The 19,816-nt window shown below is 35.0% G+C and overlaps 2 protein-coding genes across 2 annotated transcripts; one reads left to right on the forward strand and one right to left on the reverse strand.

The window, feature by feature from the left end:
* Window positions 1–433: 433 nt before the first annotated feature.
* On the reverse strand, window positions 434–12,821 carry LOC125063405 (geranylgeranyl pyrophosphate synthase). Its single transcript, XM_047669836.1, has 8 exons — window positions 12,452–12,821; window positions 12,225–12,379; window positions 11,279–11,423; window positions 6,350–6,470; window positions 5,963–6,102; window positions 4,418–4,520; window positions 3,422–3,549; window positions 434–3,039 (listed from the first exon to the last, which is right to left on the reverse strand). Exons 1-8 carry the CDS (start codon window positions 12,491–12,493, stop codon window positions 2,962–2,964), a joined length of 912 nt encoding a protein of 303 aa, XP_047525792.1. The 5' UTR covers window positions 12,494–12,821; the 3' UTR covers window positions 434–2,961.
* Window positions 12,822–12,982: 161 nt separating this feature from the next.
* On the forward strand, window positions 12,983–14,886 carry LOC125063404. The gene is made up of 3 exons (XM_047669835.1): window positions 12,983–13,374; window positions 13,585–13,786; window positions 14,037–14,886. The coding sequence occupies exons 1-3, from the start codon at window positions 13,137–13,139 to the stop codon at window positions 14,749–14,751; spliced, it is 1,155 nt and encodes a 384-aa protein (XP_047525791.1). The 5' UTR covers window positions 12,983–13,136; the 3' UTR covers window positions 14,752–14,886.
* The last annotated feature ends 4,930 nt before the right edge of the window (window positions 14,887–19,816 follow it).

The raw sequence follows: 19,816 nt of genomic DNA on the forward strand, positions 1-19,816 counted from the left end.
CTATTTACCGCGAGTTCGTAAAGTTTGTTTAACATTTTATTGAATTCCACGATTCTTATTTCTATTTAAATCATAAAAGTGATGTATGTACGATAACATGTTTTATATTACTGAGGTCTAATGATATTTCACTAGCTTCAGATGGAAGTAGGTATACGATTCGATGCGCAGGTTCTAAATAGGATCTTTGTGTTATTCTTTCATGAATAAAAAAGCATATAAATTACTAGCTGTTCCCTGCCACGATTCGCTGTGGCACAATGTGATTGAATGGTTGAGAAATGAGAAACAAAACACAGAATACATTTCATATAAGTTTAATTTTGCAATACTAGTGGAAAAAAAAAACAAAAATAGATAAAAACAATCCTTGATGCGGATCAAACCAAGATAACATTTTTATATATATAGGTAGTAATAATAAAAAAAAACATTTCACTAGCATATCATTTAATTGAATTACTAAGATACACACTTTTTTATTGTCATTATGACATCTGTCAGTATTAAGTAAAAGCATTTTTAAACTGTTAAATACAACAAAAACAAAGCAATTTAATTTTGCTAAGCAATAATAATTAACATTATCTAAAAGCAACATTTTCCTTTTCAAGGTTTTTTTTATTCTATTTCATACGCAGGAAAATATGCTACATCGCGTGTCTCATACGCGATTATATAAACGTTTTTACGGATATAAATGCGATTTATTCAATTATTTACATTAATATTTAGGCTAATTATTAAGCCTAATATTAAAATAAATTTGAACGTCGAGTTAGTATAATAAATACGCTTTAAATAATAGCGTATGAGATAACATATATAATATTGGTAATTTGCCTTGTATAGGTAATCACACAGCTTTAAATATCTTAAAATATATGATAAAAGAAACAGTTATTATCAATTTTGAGCGATTTAATCTAATAATTTATATAATAACAATAGTTTTTTTATTAAAACTTCTCATACTTCAAGTCAATCTCATACTTTTAGCTTAGAACATTTAGTATGAATTTCAAGTATGACGAGTAAATGTCTGTTAATAATTGTTACTAATCCAGTTTTGTATGTAAAATATTTTTAAGAAATTTTACATACATAACAAATATTTCAAAATTAATTGTTGTGTAATGCTCCTGTGTTTTTATAATATATAAAACAAATATACAGTGGTGTGAAAAAAACTGTATTAAATTTAAAAATAACAGTAAACATAGTTAAAACTATTATTATGAACTACCATTATCTATAATTGCACGTATTAAAAATAAGCCCAAGAGAAATAACAATCTTTAAAAATCTGTCTTTGGTACAGCTTGAACAAATTATTCCAAAATGGCGGCCGATTGTGTTACCATGGTAACGCACCGCACGTTAGAGCACGTACACTTAATTAATCAAAATTTTCCATCAAGCTTATAAATGCCATAGATAACTAAGTACTAGTTTCTACCATCTAGATTAATGTACTTAAATTCATTTTATTTAAGGAAATTTATCGTACGACACTATATGTATTATGCGTTAAAAACAAAATTATAAAAACCGCATAATACTGCTGCTTAAAACAAACACGATGTGGCCTGATAATAAAAACCAAAATTAAAATAGGTAACAAAATTTTAGTACTTTAAGATTTTAGAGATTCACAATTCACGCTTTATTAAAAAAAATGTCTAATCCATTCTTAATTTTAGGTAGTCTTAAGGTAAACGCGTTCATGGCTAGTAAAAGTCATATTCGCACTAAATTCTACCCCTATTATAATCGTTATAACGGCGTTACGTTAGGCACCGTAATTAATTATCTTTTGTAAGACAAACATGACAATTTATAAACTGTAAACAATTATGAAACTTCACTAGTTGAAAATATGTAATCAAAGTCAAATGAAACGAAAATACTATTTATTTATTTGATCCGAAATTAATTTTTTATAGTATTTTGCCGCCAAGTCAAAAAGGTAAGTTCATCTTAAAGGTAGAATCAGAATTTCTTTTAGGCACTATTAGAGGTCCATATTAAGACACTTAGAATATTTCAGTACACTGAGACATTAATAGGAAAGCAGGGCCTGTACTCTGTAAGGGATTATAATCGACTCAATTTGTGTCAAAAACGAAAGACAAAGATACAATATAAAAACGATTACATTAACTAAAGATTAAAAGTCGGAAACGCTATTGAAGTGTCAGAGTACACTACTATTGGCGCTTAGTTTTTGTTTTAACAATTAAATTTTAGGTTAAAATTAACGGAATGTATGCTAAAGCAACTTTCTCGTGACTAGTATATTATGTAAACTAGTAGTTAATGACAAAAGTATTTTAAGTACTTATTAAGTAAATAATTTATTGATAACGAACTTAACATTACATTCGTTAGTAGATCTTATGGAACCTGCTTTTTCCGAGTTCTATATAAACGCTCCGTTATTCTCACATTAAGCTCGTCAACTTGAGAATATTTGCGATTTCAGTCATTAAAAAACAACTATCATAATTTTACTAAGAATTAAAAATACACATTTTTTAAGTCTTAATTTGTCTCTAAAATAACGAAAATATTGAAAAGACAGAACGAAACGGTTGTCAAAACCGAATACTTAAGTTGTCAAAACAAATTGCAATAAAAAAATTAATGTTAATTTTCTTTAAGCAATTATTTATTATTGTTCGTTCGTTTGTGCTGTGAAAGATCGTGAAATTTTTATTACAAAAAATAATTTCAAATATGTATTGCAAAAACTTATACACAAACACAATTTTCATGTCTTTCGCAATTTTTATTTTGATGAATTGCGCGGTTCCATTTTCTTATCATCATTATATATTTTTTCGTCAAAATCTAAGACTATAAAAAATTTAAGCAACTGCTAGCAAATCTAAATTTGCCTAAATAAAATTGATTTACCTTCAATTGTTAACAATTTGGTTGCTGTGTTACACATATTTTCTATTTTTTGTTTGACTGCCAACTTAGAAGCTCATCGAGTAGTTCTTCTAAATGCGGGTTTCCTCCCAAACGGGCCACCTGGAAGTATGTATTTAACTTCTAAATAAGAAAATTGAGTAGAATCCAATGGAATACTCCATATTCCATTATATTATTGATAACCGTGCAAACCAATGCGAAACAATTATAATTGTTTCTTGGAGACTCGAATCCAGGCCGGCCGCATTAGTTAATACGCAGCCATTTTTTATTAAATTAATTGATTAACAAATGTGTCTAGAGAAAAGGAAAAATAATAAAATTCACTATTTTACTATATTATGCATAATACGTTCCATTCCAGAAATACATTTACATATTATATATCTAAAACTACTGAATCAATTTAATGAAACTTAGGACAAATTTTAATTATAAAAATTTTAAGTAATTTCTCTGATACATTAAAGATCGAAATTACCTCAGCCCTTGCTTCTCGGTCCAGCGCAATAAGGGTATCTCTGGTATGCTGGAAGCTACCACATTTCTCCAGCAGTTTGATGCAGTACCGCTTCACTTCCACGTCACGGGTGCGTTGACGGAGAATGTCTGGTTTTTTGTTAAGGTAATCATTTTCAAAATTAAGTAATGACTTATCAAAAGGCTTTTGATCGTCACTTAAAAGATTCCGAAACAACACATCTCTCTTTCTATCAAAATGTGATGATTCTGTGATGAAAAGAGTTGGGTGTAAAAATAACAGTACTCAATCAATCAATCAAAATACGTTTATTCAGTTTAAATGCGTCTTAGGGAATGCTTATGAATGTCAAAAACGTTTACAAAATTCGCGAATGAGTAAGACTACGCCATCCGTTCGCAAAACTACCAGGAGGCCTTGTTCTGAGAAGAACGGGCAAGAAACTCAGCAAGTTTTACCCTTCCTCTTCATTACAATTATTCAAAGGAAAATAGCATAAAACACGTCATTAAAGTTACATAAGAAAAAAAAAATTTGTTCTGTCTTTTTTTTTTACTGTATAGCTCAAAAATCTTTATAAGTGTTAAAACGTTATTTAACTATTAAAAAAATTAATTATGGTTCAAGAATGGATCTTATTTAAATTTAATCCGTGAGGCAAGACAAGAACCGAAGGACCCGTAGGCTCCTCGCATGGAGACCTCGGCAGAAACAAAAGACTGTGCGGCCGCCCATCGACTAGGTGGCCTGACGACATCGTCAAGGAAGATGGATGGCTCCCAGTGAGAGACCAGTACTGGAGGAAAATGGAGGAGGCCTACGTCCAGAAATGGACCAAGTATAGAGGTTGATGATAATGATAAAACTAAAAATGTTTAACTAGATCATTCGTATTCGTTGTTGATTTGCTTTCCACTAGGGTTTTAAGTTTAACCGTAGTACACATTTTGTTTTTTTTTATAAAAGCATTAAAGAAAACCAAACATAAAAGGATACGCAATACTTGATTGTCGCCTTCCTGGTTTCGGATCGCGTGAATGACCGGAAAACTGAATTTGCCTTCCGTCAGATCTTCACAGTAGCTTTTATTCTCGGAGTACTGAAAAATTATTTAAGTCTTGAAATTTTTAATTGAATAGAAATACTTAACGCACACTTAATTGAAAACCAAACCAAGTTACACCTTACAAAGTATAGATTAAGTTAATTATTATTTAACTTCAATTCATGCAGTCAATAATTACTTGATCGGGTTTTGAATTTTTGCCAAATGGTGCCTCTTGACGCCGCTCATATTTAACGGTCGTTATAACAATTTAATAGTTAAGAGATATTAGTTATTCTCTGATAATTTATCTTTATTTGTATAGCTTATATGCCAAGAAGAAGGAATTCAGAACCGGCGATGTTAGGCTCCTAAAATCTTAGAATAAATATGAGAAATAAATTTTAATAACACAACAGTTGTTGTCATACAATATTATGGTATGTTTGTAACTAAATTATATACTTATATAATTATATGTGGTTGCAAAACCTTTATATAACATCTGTCAGCTACACTCTAATGCCCACACGTCCATTCACATACTTATAAATGTCAGGGAATTCTAGGATTATCAGGAAATGTTATGATCGAGTCATTGGACTATATTAATAATTTAATTGTTTCATAGTATTGTGTACAAATATTGTTACAACCAAACAGAGCAGAGACTTTTGACAGGGAACGCGGTACTGATTTAAGAATCAGTCGAGCATTGTGATGATAGGTTGGACCGAGTTGGGACTAGTAGGTAGGGATTAAAAGTGAGATTGAGCCAAAACCCGCTGCTCTTTATAATTTAAGTTAAAATGAATCAATCTAAATTAAATATTGTAAGATAATTATTGTCTTTCGTGTCTTTATTTTATACATAATTTATATTAATTTTGTTTTAAACATACAGTATGTACCACGGTAGAACTGAAATCAAGTCACCTACAACAGCGGGGCTCCGTAGTGTGCGGACTAGTATCAGATCAGTTTTGTCACAACCATATCTTATTATTTAATTTTTTATACAAGGTCAACTTAATTAAATATTCAGAATCAAGATAATTTTTACTCATTTTTAAAGCAATTAAAAATCAAAGGAATTACGTAATCATGATTTACTATGTAAATGATGTAACAAATACTTTTCTATCGAGAGATAATCGTGTCTTGAAGACATGTTTAATGGTCTCCATTATTAATATCGGTTTCACGATTATTTATTTTTATAATGACAAAACCTTCGTCAAATAAAATGTCAAGTTTATAATTTCATATTCAAGATTTCAAACCAATTTAAGAAAAGGCGTTAATATAAGACACATTATTTTATATAAATAACATGCTAAAGAGGCTTGATTTAAATTTTTTTTGATGTTGTTTAACCCTGTAACATGTAACCGGGACTTTTAAAAGCAAGTCAAAATTAAAGACTACTCGTTTTTAATTATTTTGACCTACACGCAAACAATCGCTATAGTATAAAAAACAATAAAATTTTTTACCTCTTGCAAACAGAGATTACAGTAATCATCTCTAATCTGAAAGTAAAGGCCAAGGATAGATGAGAGTCGGCTGAAGTCCGACTTGTTCTCGGAGAAGAGCTGCATCAATCGAATGGCCAGCATAAATAGACCTCCCGTCTCTGTAATATAAAGGAGATAGATGTAGATAATTGTACGAGTACAATAGTTTTTTTTAATGAGGGCAGAAAAATACTAAACTAGTCAAAAATAGTAGGGAGTCCTATTGCCCCGCAATTGGCTAAAAGGCTGACACATTTTATTACAAATGCTAAAAGATGATAGATTAAAATTTATTTGTATGGAAAAATAGAGATACCAAATACTTAATTATAAATTTTTTAGTAAAATAATAAGTATATAACATACTTTTCATAGTCATCTCTTTATATTCGTCCTCAGAAGGGCACTGAAAATTATCTCTCCAGTAAATCTCCATACCTTGACCACGATGTAGTTCTAGTAACTGTTCAGTGTATACCGTAGTTGCCTAAAATACAGAAATGGTCATAATAAACAGTAAAGGATTAAAGTTTGATTGCAAAAGAAATATTTTTAATTTAGTCAAAAGTAAGGTTGTTTAAATAATTCCTTCTAGGAAACGGGAGACCAAGTAATAAATAGAATTAGGGAAGCCGCAAATGTTAAAGAGGGAGGCATTAGAGTGGATAGGATTAGAAAGATCAAAAACGGAAAAGTAATAATTGGATGTAGAGATCTAGAAGAAAAGGAGAGACTCAAGCAAAACTTAGTGAGTGTAAATGAGCACCTGGAAGTAAAAGAAGTCGAAAACAAAGACCCACTAATCATCCTAAAGAATTTGCTGAATTACAATACAGAAGAGGATATAAAGCAGGCAATACGAACACAAAACAGGAAAATAGTAGAACACATAAGAGAAGAAGACTGGAGGATAACAGAAAAATACCGTCGCAGAGCGAGGAACCCATATGAGGGTCACGTCATTCTTCAGGTCTCACCAAAATTATGGCAAGCGTTGACTAGCGCAGGAAAAGTGCATGTGGACCTTCAAAGGGTGTGGGTTGGAGATCAGTCCCCTCTGGTGCAATGTATGAAATGTCTGGGCTATGGCCATGGGCGAAAGCACTGCAAAGAAGAGGACGATCTGGTCTGTTCCTGTGCCCACTGTGGAGGAACCCACATGCGGGAGAAGTGCCTCAAATATAAAGCAGCTGAAAAACCCACCTGTATAAACTGCAAAAGGATGGGTTTCGAGAGACAAGACCACGGAGCCTTTGACGTTCATTGTCCAGTAAGGAAGAGGTGGGATAGCCTGGCCAGAAGCAGAGTAGCTTATTGCTAAGGGCCAGCCAACGGTAAAATCGATAAAAATAGTGCAGATTAACCTGCAAAGGAAAAGACTCGCAATGAGTGAACTTATTTGTGAAGCACAATCGAGGAAAATAACAGTCGCTCTAGTACAGGAGCCATACATTGGAGCCCTGGGTAGGGTGAAAGACTATAGGGGAGTGAGAGTGGTGCAGTGCCAGAATCCTCCGGCGGGTAAAGTAATAAAGGCAGCAGTGTTAATTTTTGACGAGGATATTGGTATTACCCAATACCCCGCACTAACAACAACTAATGTAGTGCCTATCAAACTGAAGACCACGGCACAAACTGGCATTGCACTAATCTCATTCTACATGGAACCAGACCCAGCCTGTATAGAACCCTATCTAAAGCACCTGGAAACAACGGTGAATGAGCTCAATAGTAGAATAGTGCTAGGGGGTGATGCAAACGCCAAAAGTCCGTGGTGGGGAAGCCCAAAAATAGACAATAGAGGACAAGCCTTCGGAAGTCTGGTAACAGAGCTTGGCCTGCACATACTGAATGATGGGAAGCAACCAACATTTGAGGTTATAAGGAGAGGAACCAGAATAGTCAGCCACTTAGACGTAACAGTGTGCACGAGTGACCTACTGGGAAAGATTGAAGATTGGAGAGTAGACATAGGAATGGTTTCATCGGATCACAATGCCATATTATTCAAAATTAATGCAAAAATGCATCAAGGAATCCAGAGAAAGAGTAAAACAAAAATTTACAACAGTAAAAAAGCTGATTGGGTAAAATTCAAGGAAGAAATGTTAGGAAATATAGAAAATTCTCAGTTAACAGAGGACGTCGTAACAAAGACAGATAAAATTGAAGACTTGGAACAAATTGTAGAAAAATTCACAGATGTAGTAATTAAATCAAGTGAAATAGCAATTCCAAAAATTAAAACCGGGAAGAAAACAAAAATGGTTTGGTGGACCGAAGAACTACAGGTGCTCAAGAAACAGGTTGAGACTAGAAAGAGAAGGATAAGATGTGCCGCAGCACGCAGAAGGCAAGAAGTTGTAGGTGAATACCTTGCATTAAAACAAGAGTATGAAAACCGGATCAAACAAGCCCAAACTGAGAGCTGGAAAAAGTTCTGCGAGAAACAGGAAAGAGAGACAATGTGGGAAGGTATATATAGAGTGATAAGAGGGACAGAGACCAGAGTCCAGGATTTACCACTTCGCAGGGACGGTAGATACATTAGCGAAAGGGAGTCAGCGGAGACCTTGGCAAGAACCTTCTTCCCGGAAGACACTAGTGAGGATGAAACTGAAGACCACAAATTGATAAGAAGAAGAGCAAACACAGTAAATAAAGAGGGACATAACTTAGTCTATGATCCCCCTTTTACAATGACTGAACTCGAAACCGCCGCTCTCAGTTTCAACCCGAGGAAGGCCCCCGGAGAAGATGGCATAACGGCGGACATAAGTTGGCACGCGATAAACGCGGCGCCTAACTTATTCCTCACCGTCCTAAATAAATGCCTGGAGCTAGGGTACTTCCCCAAATTGTGGAAAAAGGCTACAATAATTGTATTGCGCAAACCTGGTAAGACAGATTATACAAACCCGAAGTCTTACAGACCCATAGGCTTACTACCTCTTCTAGGCAAAGTATACGAAAAAATGATAATCGCTCGGCTAAAGTGGCATCTAGTCCCGAAAACCTCGAAAATCCAATACGGATTCATGCCCCAGCGGAGCACTGAAGACGCCCTATATGACGCAGTCACACATATACGCGCAAAGCTGAAACAAAAGAAGATACTAACAATCGTATCACTCGATATAGAGGGCGCATTTGACAGCGCTTGGTGGCCGCAAATTAGAGTCCGACTGGCAGAAGAACAATGCCCATTAAAACTAAGGAAAGTAATGGATAGTTACTTACACGAAAGACAAATAAAATTAACCTACGCTGGACAAACGGTTGAAAAAGTAACTAACAAAGGCTGCGTTCAGGGTTCAATAGGGGGACCAACAATGTGGAATCTAATATTGGACCCGCTCCTACAGGACTTGCGAAATGGTGGTGAGTACGTCCAGGCTTTTGCGGATGACGTCGTTTTGATAGCGGAAGGAGAGACCGGTAGTGAGATCCAGCAGAACCTCAACCTAACATTGAACCGGATACATAGATGGGGTATCCTAAACAAACTGAAGTTTGCGCCACACAAGACCAAAGCCATGGTGGTGACGCGCAAACTGAAGTATGATACCCCACGGCTAAATATGAATAATGTACCGATACAGATGGATAACCACATTCGAATTCTCGGAGTTGATGTGGATGCTAGACTCACGTTTAACAGACATGTGGAGAGGGTATGCCGGAAGGCCATCCAGATATATAAGCAGCTGGCCAAAGCCGCGAAGATCGAATGGGGACTAAACCAGCAAGTTATCGCGACCGCGTACACTGCCGTTATTGAACCAATCGTAATGTATGCGGCCGCGGTGTGGGCTCCCGCGACAAATAAAATCTGTGTACGCAGAAAACTAAATCATCTTCAAAGGGGCTTTGCCCAAAAAGTAGCAAAAACTTATAGGACGACATCATTACACGCAGCAACCCTACTGGCCGGGATACTTCCACTAGACCTCCGTATTCAAGAAGCCGCTGCCTTATACGAGATAAGAAGGGGGGTCAGCACGGAAATACTGGAGGGCGAAGAATTAGAGAGGAGAGTGAAATACGTAGATCTCCCACACCCGGCGAAACAAACAAAACTGGACTACAAGATGCTCACCAATCCGGAAGAAATCGAAGGACACGGCGGCACACAAATCTATACGGACGGCAGCAAAACAAGTATAGGAGTGGGTGCCGCTTGGACGGAATGGAAAGATGGAATGGAAATAAATAGCAAGATGATTAAGATGGCGCCCCACTGCACAGTTTTTCAAGCTGAATTGACGGCACTACGAAACGCGACTAGCCACATAAATAAAAATAAGCGTGACGCTAAAATATACAGTGATTCTAGGTCAGCATTAGATGCTATTGTGAGTGGACGATCTCTCGATCCCCAGGTAGCCGAGATCCGCCGGAGCCTGGAAGAGTGCCGCAAAAGAGGAACTCATATAAGCCTCTTCTGGGTAAAGGCGCACGTTGGTACGCCAGGGAACGAGAGGGCGGACACGTTAGCAAAAGAAGCGGCGGAAAGACTAAGGTCAAAACCTGAATACGCCGCATACCCCCTGTCATATGTAAAACATCAGATAAGGCAAAAGACTCTAGATGTATGGAATGAACGCTACCTGGGGGGTGAAACAGCTGGAACTACAAAATTATTTATCGCAAATGTTAGAACTGCGTACAAATTAATAAAAGAGAAGCGTTTCACACCCCAGATGGCGCAAATTCTTACAGGGCACGGAGCCTTTGCACATTACCTTCATAGGTTTAAAATTAGGACAAGCCCAGCATGTGACTGCGGCGATGAAGAACAAACAGTAGAACATGTGCTCATACATTGCCCTATTTTCGCATCGTCCAGGCACGACCTGGAGCAACAAATGCAGATGACTGTAGACCGTAACGGCCTACAGGACATGTTAATAAAGCACAGATCGTGCCTGGAACGGTTCTGCGAAAAAATTGTGGAATATATAAAGGCGGCAAACAAAACCCCAAGAAGGGGTCTCGCGAGGAATTGCGTCCCGGCTCGCCCATGAATATTGTTAACAAAAATATTACAGATGTAGCCGGGGCGTCTTTCGCGAGACGTGTGATGTGCAAAGGTCCCTGGACATAATGGCAGGGGAGTAGAAAAGTGATATATTAAAAAAAAAAAAAAAAAAAAAAAAAAATAATTCCTTCTTAAGGACTAAAAACTATATTCGTTTTCATTTATAAATGAACCACCTTAATTGCCTTACACAAAGTAAATAATTGCCGTGTTTATTTTATGTTGCATTATACAAAAAATCAAGATCATCATACCAAAGGGTGCCCTAATTTCAATGTCTTGTCAAGTGCAACTATCATAACATAATTGGCTGCGTTAATTGTACTAGCCACTCCGTATATAGAATGTGCTACTGGAATGCCTCGCCTCAGAATTGAATTGTCTTCTATGTCATCCAAACTGGAAGTGTGTTATTAAAAGAAATTAATGTCTTGCTACACAGTTGAAATGAGATAAAGGTTTCAGAGATCTTTTCGGAAGCTAAAAGATATTTTTCACTGCCCTAAGATTCCGTAGTGAGCAGAATAACTTAAATTATTGACTTGTCAATTTCATAGCAATTGTTTAACATTGTTAGATATATACTTATATAACTTGATCTAACATTACCTAATGCTTTTATGTTCATCATTTAGCTCAATGGAATGATTAAAATACAATCAACTTGTTAAGAAATGCACTAATTAGGAACAATAACATTTCATTGGTAGAGAATTGTAACAATGTGGGTGGTACATAAAATGTAACATTGTACATAAGTGAATTTTTATGTATAACGATATACATACACATATACAGAGCAAATTATATACACAAGGTATATTCTAATAAAGAGTATATATGGTATATAGTACCAACAGAACAGTGGCAGTAATGTCAATTAAAATCACCTCGGCTTTTGATTGTTTCTACCATAATTCCACAAATTGGACAATGAGGTATCTTACTCTATTGCTGAATCCTGTTTACGGATAAGTAGTAAATAATCACACTTGGAGTGTAACCCAAGTAAGTAAGTGCTTGCACTGATTTGACTTATGAACGATAACTGTTCAAGTTTATTGAGAACAGCAGACTTAACTAATTTCACTAAATAACTAAAAATAAAACAGACATTAATTTTTGTGTGCTTGGTTGAGCTATATAAGTATCTAGCTATCATAAACTACAACCAATTTAATGACGTTTAACTTTACTTACAGTAAACTGGAGTTGTGCAGCATTTGAACAATCTCTCCAACAGCCTTTAACTTTTCATCACTCACCCGAAGCCAATAATTAAAGGCTACAGTTAATTTAGCTCTTATCTGCTTTCCTGGCACTTGTTGGATATATGTGAATGGCATTAGGAGTTTCTGTTCAAAAAGAATACTACTATGTTAGCTCATTTAATGTCTTAAAGTAAATATATGAAAATAATATATCACCTCATCCTGTGATAAACCGCTTTTCGTAAGTAAATGCGACATTATATTGAACACAGCTGATTAATATGACTAGCAAATATTTAAGCGAACTACTGTTCCTTAGTCTTAAACTGTGTCTATAAATTCACTGCGATCTGCGGGTGTGGACTGCGACCAACTGCGGCTGTCCAGTGTTCTACTACTTTCCACTCGCGCACTCGTCAAAATTCTTAATTGTGAATAAACGTAAGTAAACTATATATTAGACAAAACACAGATTTTTCTTCTTTACATAAAATGTACTGTATTAGACTTATCACGTAAATAATAATCTAAGCTAATGGATGTAAAATTATAATCTTCAGCTTTTTTATACTCTACTCTAACTACATGCCACAGACTTATATACTACAAAGTTCAAATTAGTTATTACATTGTAGGGGGGTAAAGCTAGGGTAGATATAGAGTTTGTCTGTCAAACTCAACTAATTTTTCCATTAATGCTTGAGTATTTAAATTACTATAGATGTCACTGTCATTGTCAATTATTGATTATTTTTATTATTGAATTTTGAAAAATTACGATTTATGTTATGCAGAGATCTATAATATGTTAACATTTTGTTTAAATCATTACATAGTTTTTGAATTATTAAAATAATTTGAAATTTTATGACATGGCGGGTGCAAAAATTTACTCTATTTTATGTATCTAACTATGTCGGCAAGAAATTATATGTCGGCTCGAGAGAAGAATGTAAATAGAGGGGATTGTTTACCGTATATTAGTCAACAAAAACCTCGTCGACCGGAGCTTTCTGTACTCTCTGCGAATGCTTATAATTTGAATAGAAATTTAGTATACTCGTATAACAATTTTGCTGGTGACAGCTTGGAACGATCAGGAACACCATATTCCGATTTCCTCTCAGAGAGTGAGACAAGTAAGTCAAAATATTATATTAAATCATAAATTTTATGGTAAATAGAATTTTACAATTTTTTTGGAGTAAATCAAATGTAAATTCCATGAGATTCTAATCTCCTATGTACTTAAAACAAGATTATTTATAATTTTAAGGCTAACTAACACTAAATAGGTACATTAGATATTGGTAATAATTAGTAAAGATATTGATTAACATGAATTCTAGGCACACCAGACTTTCATAGTGAGGAGAGTGATAGCAGTGCGGGATCAATTTTAAAAAGAAACACAGCTGAGACTACAAGAGTATTAGCTGATGAATGGGAAAGAATTGAGAGAACTCTGTATAATGAGGATGGGGAAAAATCGAAAAGACCTGAAATTATAGAGGAATGTCGGCAATGGCAAGATTTGCACCCACAACTTAGGTATAAAGTTTGACCTTTATTCACTATACTTTAAAACCTTCAATCAAGTAATAAAAAAAAGGAAAGCCTTTACTACTACTGTTTCAGGTTTAGATTTTGATACCTAAATATTTGCACCACCACTGTACTCATGCTATATGTGTTAACTAAACTTCTAAGATAAAAAATACAGTCAATTATTGAAATGATTACATAGCTCTTATCTTCTTTTTGAATCCTTTTTCTTAGTAATCCTAATTGAATTTTTCAGAATAATTGGAAAGGCAATCTCTATACCAGATAAAAGATTACACTATAGACAAATTGAACATGAAGAAGTTATTGCAATGCACTACAGTGACTATGAACAATTTAGTGAAAGTGAAGAGAGACACTCTCAGAGCAGTACAGATGTCACACCTACAAACTCACCTCGGACATCAACAAGTGACATTCCAGATACAAAACTAAACAGAGAAAAGATATCATACCAATACTCACCAGAAATTGATCTGTTAGATACATTTAGTTCACTGTTACAAATAAAGCCTATACAAATAAGGAGTCCTTCTCATAAGAAAAAACAGAATCAATCTATACTAAGATCAGATATAGCTTCTTCGAAATGGATGAAGCCATATCGTCCTGATACATCTGTAAATTATGGAAGAAATAGTGCAAAATCGTACATTTCTCTAGATCATACAAAGAATTCAAATATGAATTCCTTAGATAATAGAATTAATTCAAGAGTTTTTACAGCAAGGTTAAGAGAATCATCTCTACAGCCTTTGTATTCACCTGAACCACATAATGGAACACTTAGGTATGGGCAACAAAATAACTATAATATAAGAAAAGTATCATTACCACCCTTGTTGCGAGAAGAAGAAAAGAAAAAGGTAGTTGTTGGATCTGCCAAGAAACAGAGTAAGTCTAGAAAGAGCAGTACAAAACTTCATCTGGATAGACTGAGACATAACTAGCATGTCCAACTGAAATTTGGAGTTTAGGTAACAAATAAAAAAAACATTTGAATATTTAGGTAACAATACTGGAATAAAAAGAAACCTATGTGCTGTATCTATTATTTCTTCTAGCCTTGGTTTTGGATTTAATTGTTTGACTCCATTGATTAGCAGAGATTCAATTGTATACATAAGGAGTTAACCTCCATAGCCGAGTGTAAAATGGCGTTAATATGCCATGCTGGGATCCTAAGTTTGGGTCCCCTTGTAGCATTAATAAAATTATCAATGACTGATACAGATGTGTCCATGTCCCTTGGAAGGGTTATGGGATGTCAAACCTTAAAGATATGAGAATAAATAATGTTGTGATTATAAATGTATGCAAGTATTTTTGCATTGATGATTGATATTGTTAGGAAACAAATTATAAATGATCTATTAATATTTTTCGTGATTCTAGTCCTATTAATTATCGTGTCATACACATTTCGACACATATTTGATGTGTGATGCTTTTTGTAAATATATAAATTTATGTAAATAAAAATGTTATTTAAAAAATACATGTCTAGTTATTGAAGTTGATAAGATTTATAAAAAAAATTGCAACTTGTTTATTAATATGAACATAGATGGTGCAGCCCTTCAAGACCTTCCTTGACGACATCGTCCAATTCATAAAGTGCAACTGGCTTTAGTACTTGGGACAAGTGCACCGAATGGCGGACAACAAAACCCCAAGGTCCTTATTGAACTCACAACCCGGTGGCAAGAGAAATCCTGGTAGACCGAGGCTGCGTTGGTGGGATGGAGTTGTCAAGGACCTCGAAACAATAGGGGTTCGTAGTTGGACGCGGGATGCACTGGATAGATTGCGATGGCGAAGTGTACTTGAGGAGCTAAGACCCACAAGGGGGTGTATAGCCATTGACGATGATGATGAATATATTATTTGTATTATAGATACTGCTCAAAACAATTAGCGGAACAAGATTTTTCTCCTTTCTAAAATTAGATTTAAATTAACTTGTACGCTATTTTTTACCTTGTTAATTTGTTAATTACTACAATTAATAAAAAAATTCAATTTGTATTTTTTTTATTAAAAAAAAAATTAAAATGTGCATTGTAGACGAAAAACTAATTGGTGATAAAAAAGGTCCATCAAAGAAATATTCTTATATCGTTTGAATATTCGTCTTTAGTGACTTTCAGTAACGTGTGTGGCCTCCATGAGCCCTAATCACGGCTTGACAACGACGCGGCATGCTTCGTATGATCCTCCGAATATCTTCTTGTGGAATTCGCTCCCATTCTTCAATCAACGCTTCAGTGAGCTGCTGCAGTGTTTGAGGTGTCTTCAATCGGACGCTTCCGGATGCGCCTGTCAAGTAAGTCCCAAATGTGTTCAATTGGATTTAGGTCAGGGCTCATGGAAGGCCACTCCATTACACGGATTTCCTGCTGTCGTAAGTAATCTGACGTGATGGCTGCAGTATGCGGCCTGGCATTATCTTGCATTAAAAGAAAATCTGGGCCCATACCATATGCTACGGGCCAAACATGATCTTCGAGCACATTTTCAATGTAAGTTTGAGCACACAAGCGCCCGGGAACAACGACGAGATCTGTGCGCTCGTCCAAACTAACTCCGCCCCAAACCATCACAGAGCCACATCCAAATTTGTCATATTCCTGGACTGCTGCTGCACTGTATCGCTCGCCTGGGCGTCTGTAAACACGGAGACGACCATCGCAACATGTATGACGGAATCGTGATTCGTCAGTAAAAAGCACTGGCCTCCAATGTCGAAGTTGCCAATTAGCGTGATTTTGCGCGAACTGTCGGCGAGCTTGTCTATGTTGAATTGTTAGACGCACAGCCCGAACTGGTCGGCGTGATCTCAAATTGGCTTCCAACAACCTATTTCTTACCGTCTGGTCGGAAATTTCTACACCAGTAGTATTTTGTAGATCTCTTGCAGTTGTGGTGCGGTTACGTAAAGCACAGTTGACGATGTAGCGATCTTGCAAACGTGTAGTTTTTCTCTTTCGACCTTGACCACGCCTTCGTGAGTATTCTCCCGTCTCACGGTATCGCTTCCAAAGTCTGTAGATAACAGAAGGGGCTACTCCTAGATCATTTCCTACATAACGCATAGTTCGACCCTCTTCAAGCAAAGCGATAGCTCGGGAGACATGCAATTCAGTCAGATCTGGCATTATGACCTAAACTCACTCGCTTCAATGAATAACAATACTCAAAAGGCTCACGTCAATTTCTATTAATACTCAAAAGATTGAAAAAAACTACTAAAATGTGTTTTCTGTGATTAGAAAGTAATGAAAATTCAAAGACGTCACTTTGTTTTTAGGTGTTTCTAAACACACTGCCACTTTATTATAGGACTACTAACCAAAACGCCGATGCTCTAAGTGAAAGAACTATCTGTTACTAATAAATAACTTAATAAGATTTTAAACAGGCATAAGCATAACGACTCTTACAAGTTACAACTTAAGTTACGGGAACTAAAAAAATTAAGGTCAGGTATAAATCAAACAACAAATCAAATACAAATACAGAATTTATTTGATATTTACATTATTTGCAATTTATTAACAATCAACATCAACAATATTAAATAATTTCTTGTGGTGTGATATATATTTCAAACAGTCAGATAGTAATGCCGGCATCGTGATTTGCATCTGCTTATTAAATTTGTGACTTATTTAAAATGTGTAGCGAATTAGCGATGAGGCAATTACAATTTAGTTAAATTGGCGTTAATATCTGCCATATGTAGACATCGAATTGCATTTTTTGTAACCTTTATTAAACACAGGATTAAGATTAGCTTTTATGAGCTATTTTAAACGTTTCCAATAATTTTACCGTGCGTCAAAGTTAGTAGTGACAAATTTTTTTGGGAATTAATCTTTTATGTCAATAGTTTTACAAAAAAACTTTATAACGGTCAGGATTTTTGTTCAAATGTCTGTCCAGAATTTGGAAATAAGTTAACCTTAAAATTTTAAATGTTTCCGAATATTCTTTTTACAAATTCGCTGATGCATGTTTGTATATCTGAAGCAAAATTAATCGTACTAATTTTTAATCTAGGAAATTATAAGAAATAAAAAATGCGACGTTAATGGTAGCGCTGTGGAATGGCACATGAAGGCTTTGGTTGGCACTGGTTGCAAACAATTACATATTGACGTGTAATTAAATATCTGCGAGTCAATATCCGAAAAGGTCTTGGTAGCGCGGTCTTTCTGCCAAAAAATTGTCTTGAGTCTATGGATGTGATTCCGAAACGAGACTTATGACTCCCTTATGTCAAAATCTAATACGTTTTAGACATAAAGGAGTCACACTTAGTCTCGGTTCTGAATATCACCCTCAGAGTTTTGCGCTAAGTAGGAACACTAGGCGCACATCCGGGTGGTCAAATAGGTTTTTGTCTAACAGAAATCAAACGTAAAGCTAAGTCTCGACTCTGAATCTTAGCCTAGATCTTCGTTTTAGCCAATACCTAGTAGTACCCTTTTATAGCCATACACCAGTGCCAATCCAGAATAAGGGGCAGCGTCTTAAAAGTCATAGCGATAGCAATATAATGACATTAGTTACTATTTTAATTTATATATTTAATTAATAAAGTGTTATAATTTTATTTACCTCACAGCCATCATTATATATTGATACTACGTTAATTAAGAGAAGACTATGCGTGTAACATTACAATAGATGGCATCAGCTTACAAAAATTTGACTAGCGAATATTCGTAGAGCGATTAAGATTTTAGGTATATACGTATATATTATAATACATAAAAAATGTAATCTGTTCTAAAAACGTTAACAACCTCAAGCTATTAGCAATAGTCAACAATGTTGTTAAATCTAGGATTTTAATGCACACTGAACATGAATCTACTACTTATACATAGGCATTAAGTGATTCCGAATTTGACTTTCACTTGTTTGGATGTCGTTGACTTTAAGTTACACTACACAGGAACTAATGTACCAATCTTGAAACTAAAATGAACTGTATTCACAATATTGCTTGCATACTATTTTTGTGCGTGGGCACATTATAGTGAGTGACGAAAGTATATGAAAAGTAGGCGTCTGAAGATTGGCACAAAATTATTGACAGCCAAGATAGAACTTGGTTACAATAATGTTTGTTGCGATTTCACCATTGGTAGGTTCGGATATTCGGACCGTCTATGAATGAGTTCCATGAAAGTTTCGGTCTACCCTCGTGTAGACGCAAATTGGATTAGTAATAGTTTTTAAATATTTTATAGTAATTACAGCTAGCATAACGATTTCATACGCCACGAGTCACATGCACATTAAAAATTACGTACGATAATCTCAAGCAAACACACGCAGAACATTTGGCTATATTCTCTCTCGATAAGGCGATTATACAAATTTAGACACTATTCAAATTGCACACCGAACCACCTCTATAAACTTTTAATTGCGATATATATCTGTAATGCTGTATAAAAATATTAAAGGAAAATCGTCATTTTATAATTAATTAATAATCTTATTTAATAACACGTAATTAATCCAAAATATCTATTTAGCGTGTAATTTACATTTTTACATTGAGACGTCCGAACTCTATTCTTACTAGCATACAATCTATGCCTAGTTCACAACAAACTACACACGACAGTATTTCCAAATGTTAACTTTAAAGCAGCCGTAACTATCTATTTTAATGCGAAGGAGATGTGGAAAAAATTCTTATGTAATATACAAAATTACATACGACTATATACAACATACTACAATAATTACATTGTCGATTGGTGACTTGCCGTAACGTACCTAAACCTAGTTTGGCTATGGGCTTTCTGTTGCATGCATCAAATCAAACAAAATCTTCACAAATTGTAGCCATAGTTTGCGAGCATTTTCCGATTTAATGGAGTTGCTTCTTATAATGATTAAATAAAATTAATAAATATCTATCGTGCACAACCATCTCAATTTTATACAAATACCATCTCCCTAATTACTTATTAATAAACGCGTGATACTGAT

This window comes from Pieris napi, chromosome 3 (genome assembly GCF_905475465.1).
Source record: "Pieris napi chromosome 3, ilPieNapi1.2, whole genome shotgun sequence".
NCBI lineage: Eukaryota > Metazoa > Arthropoda > Insecta > Lepidoptera > Pieridae > Pieris > Pieris napi.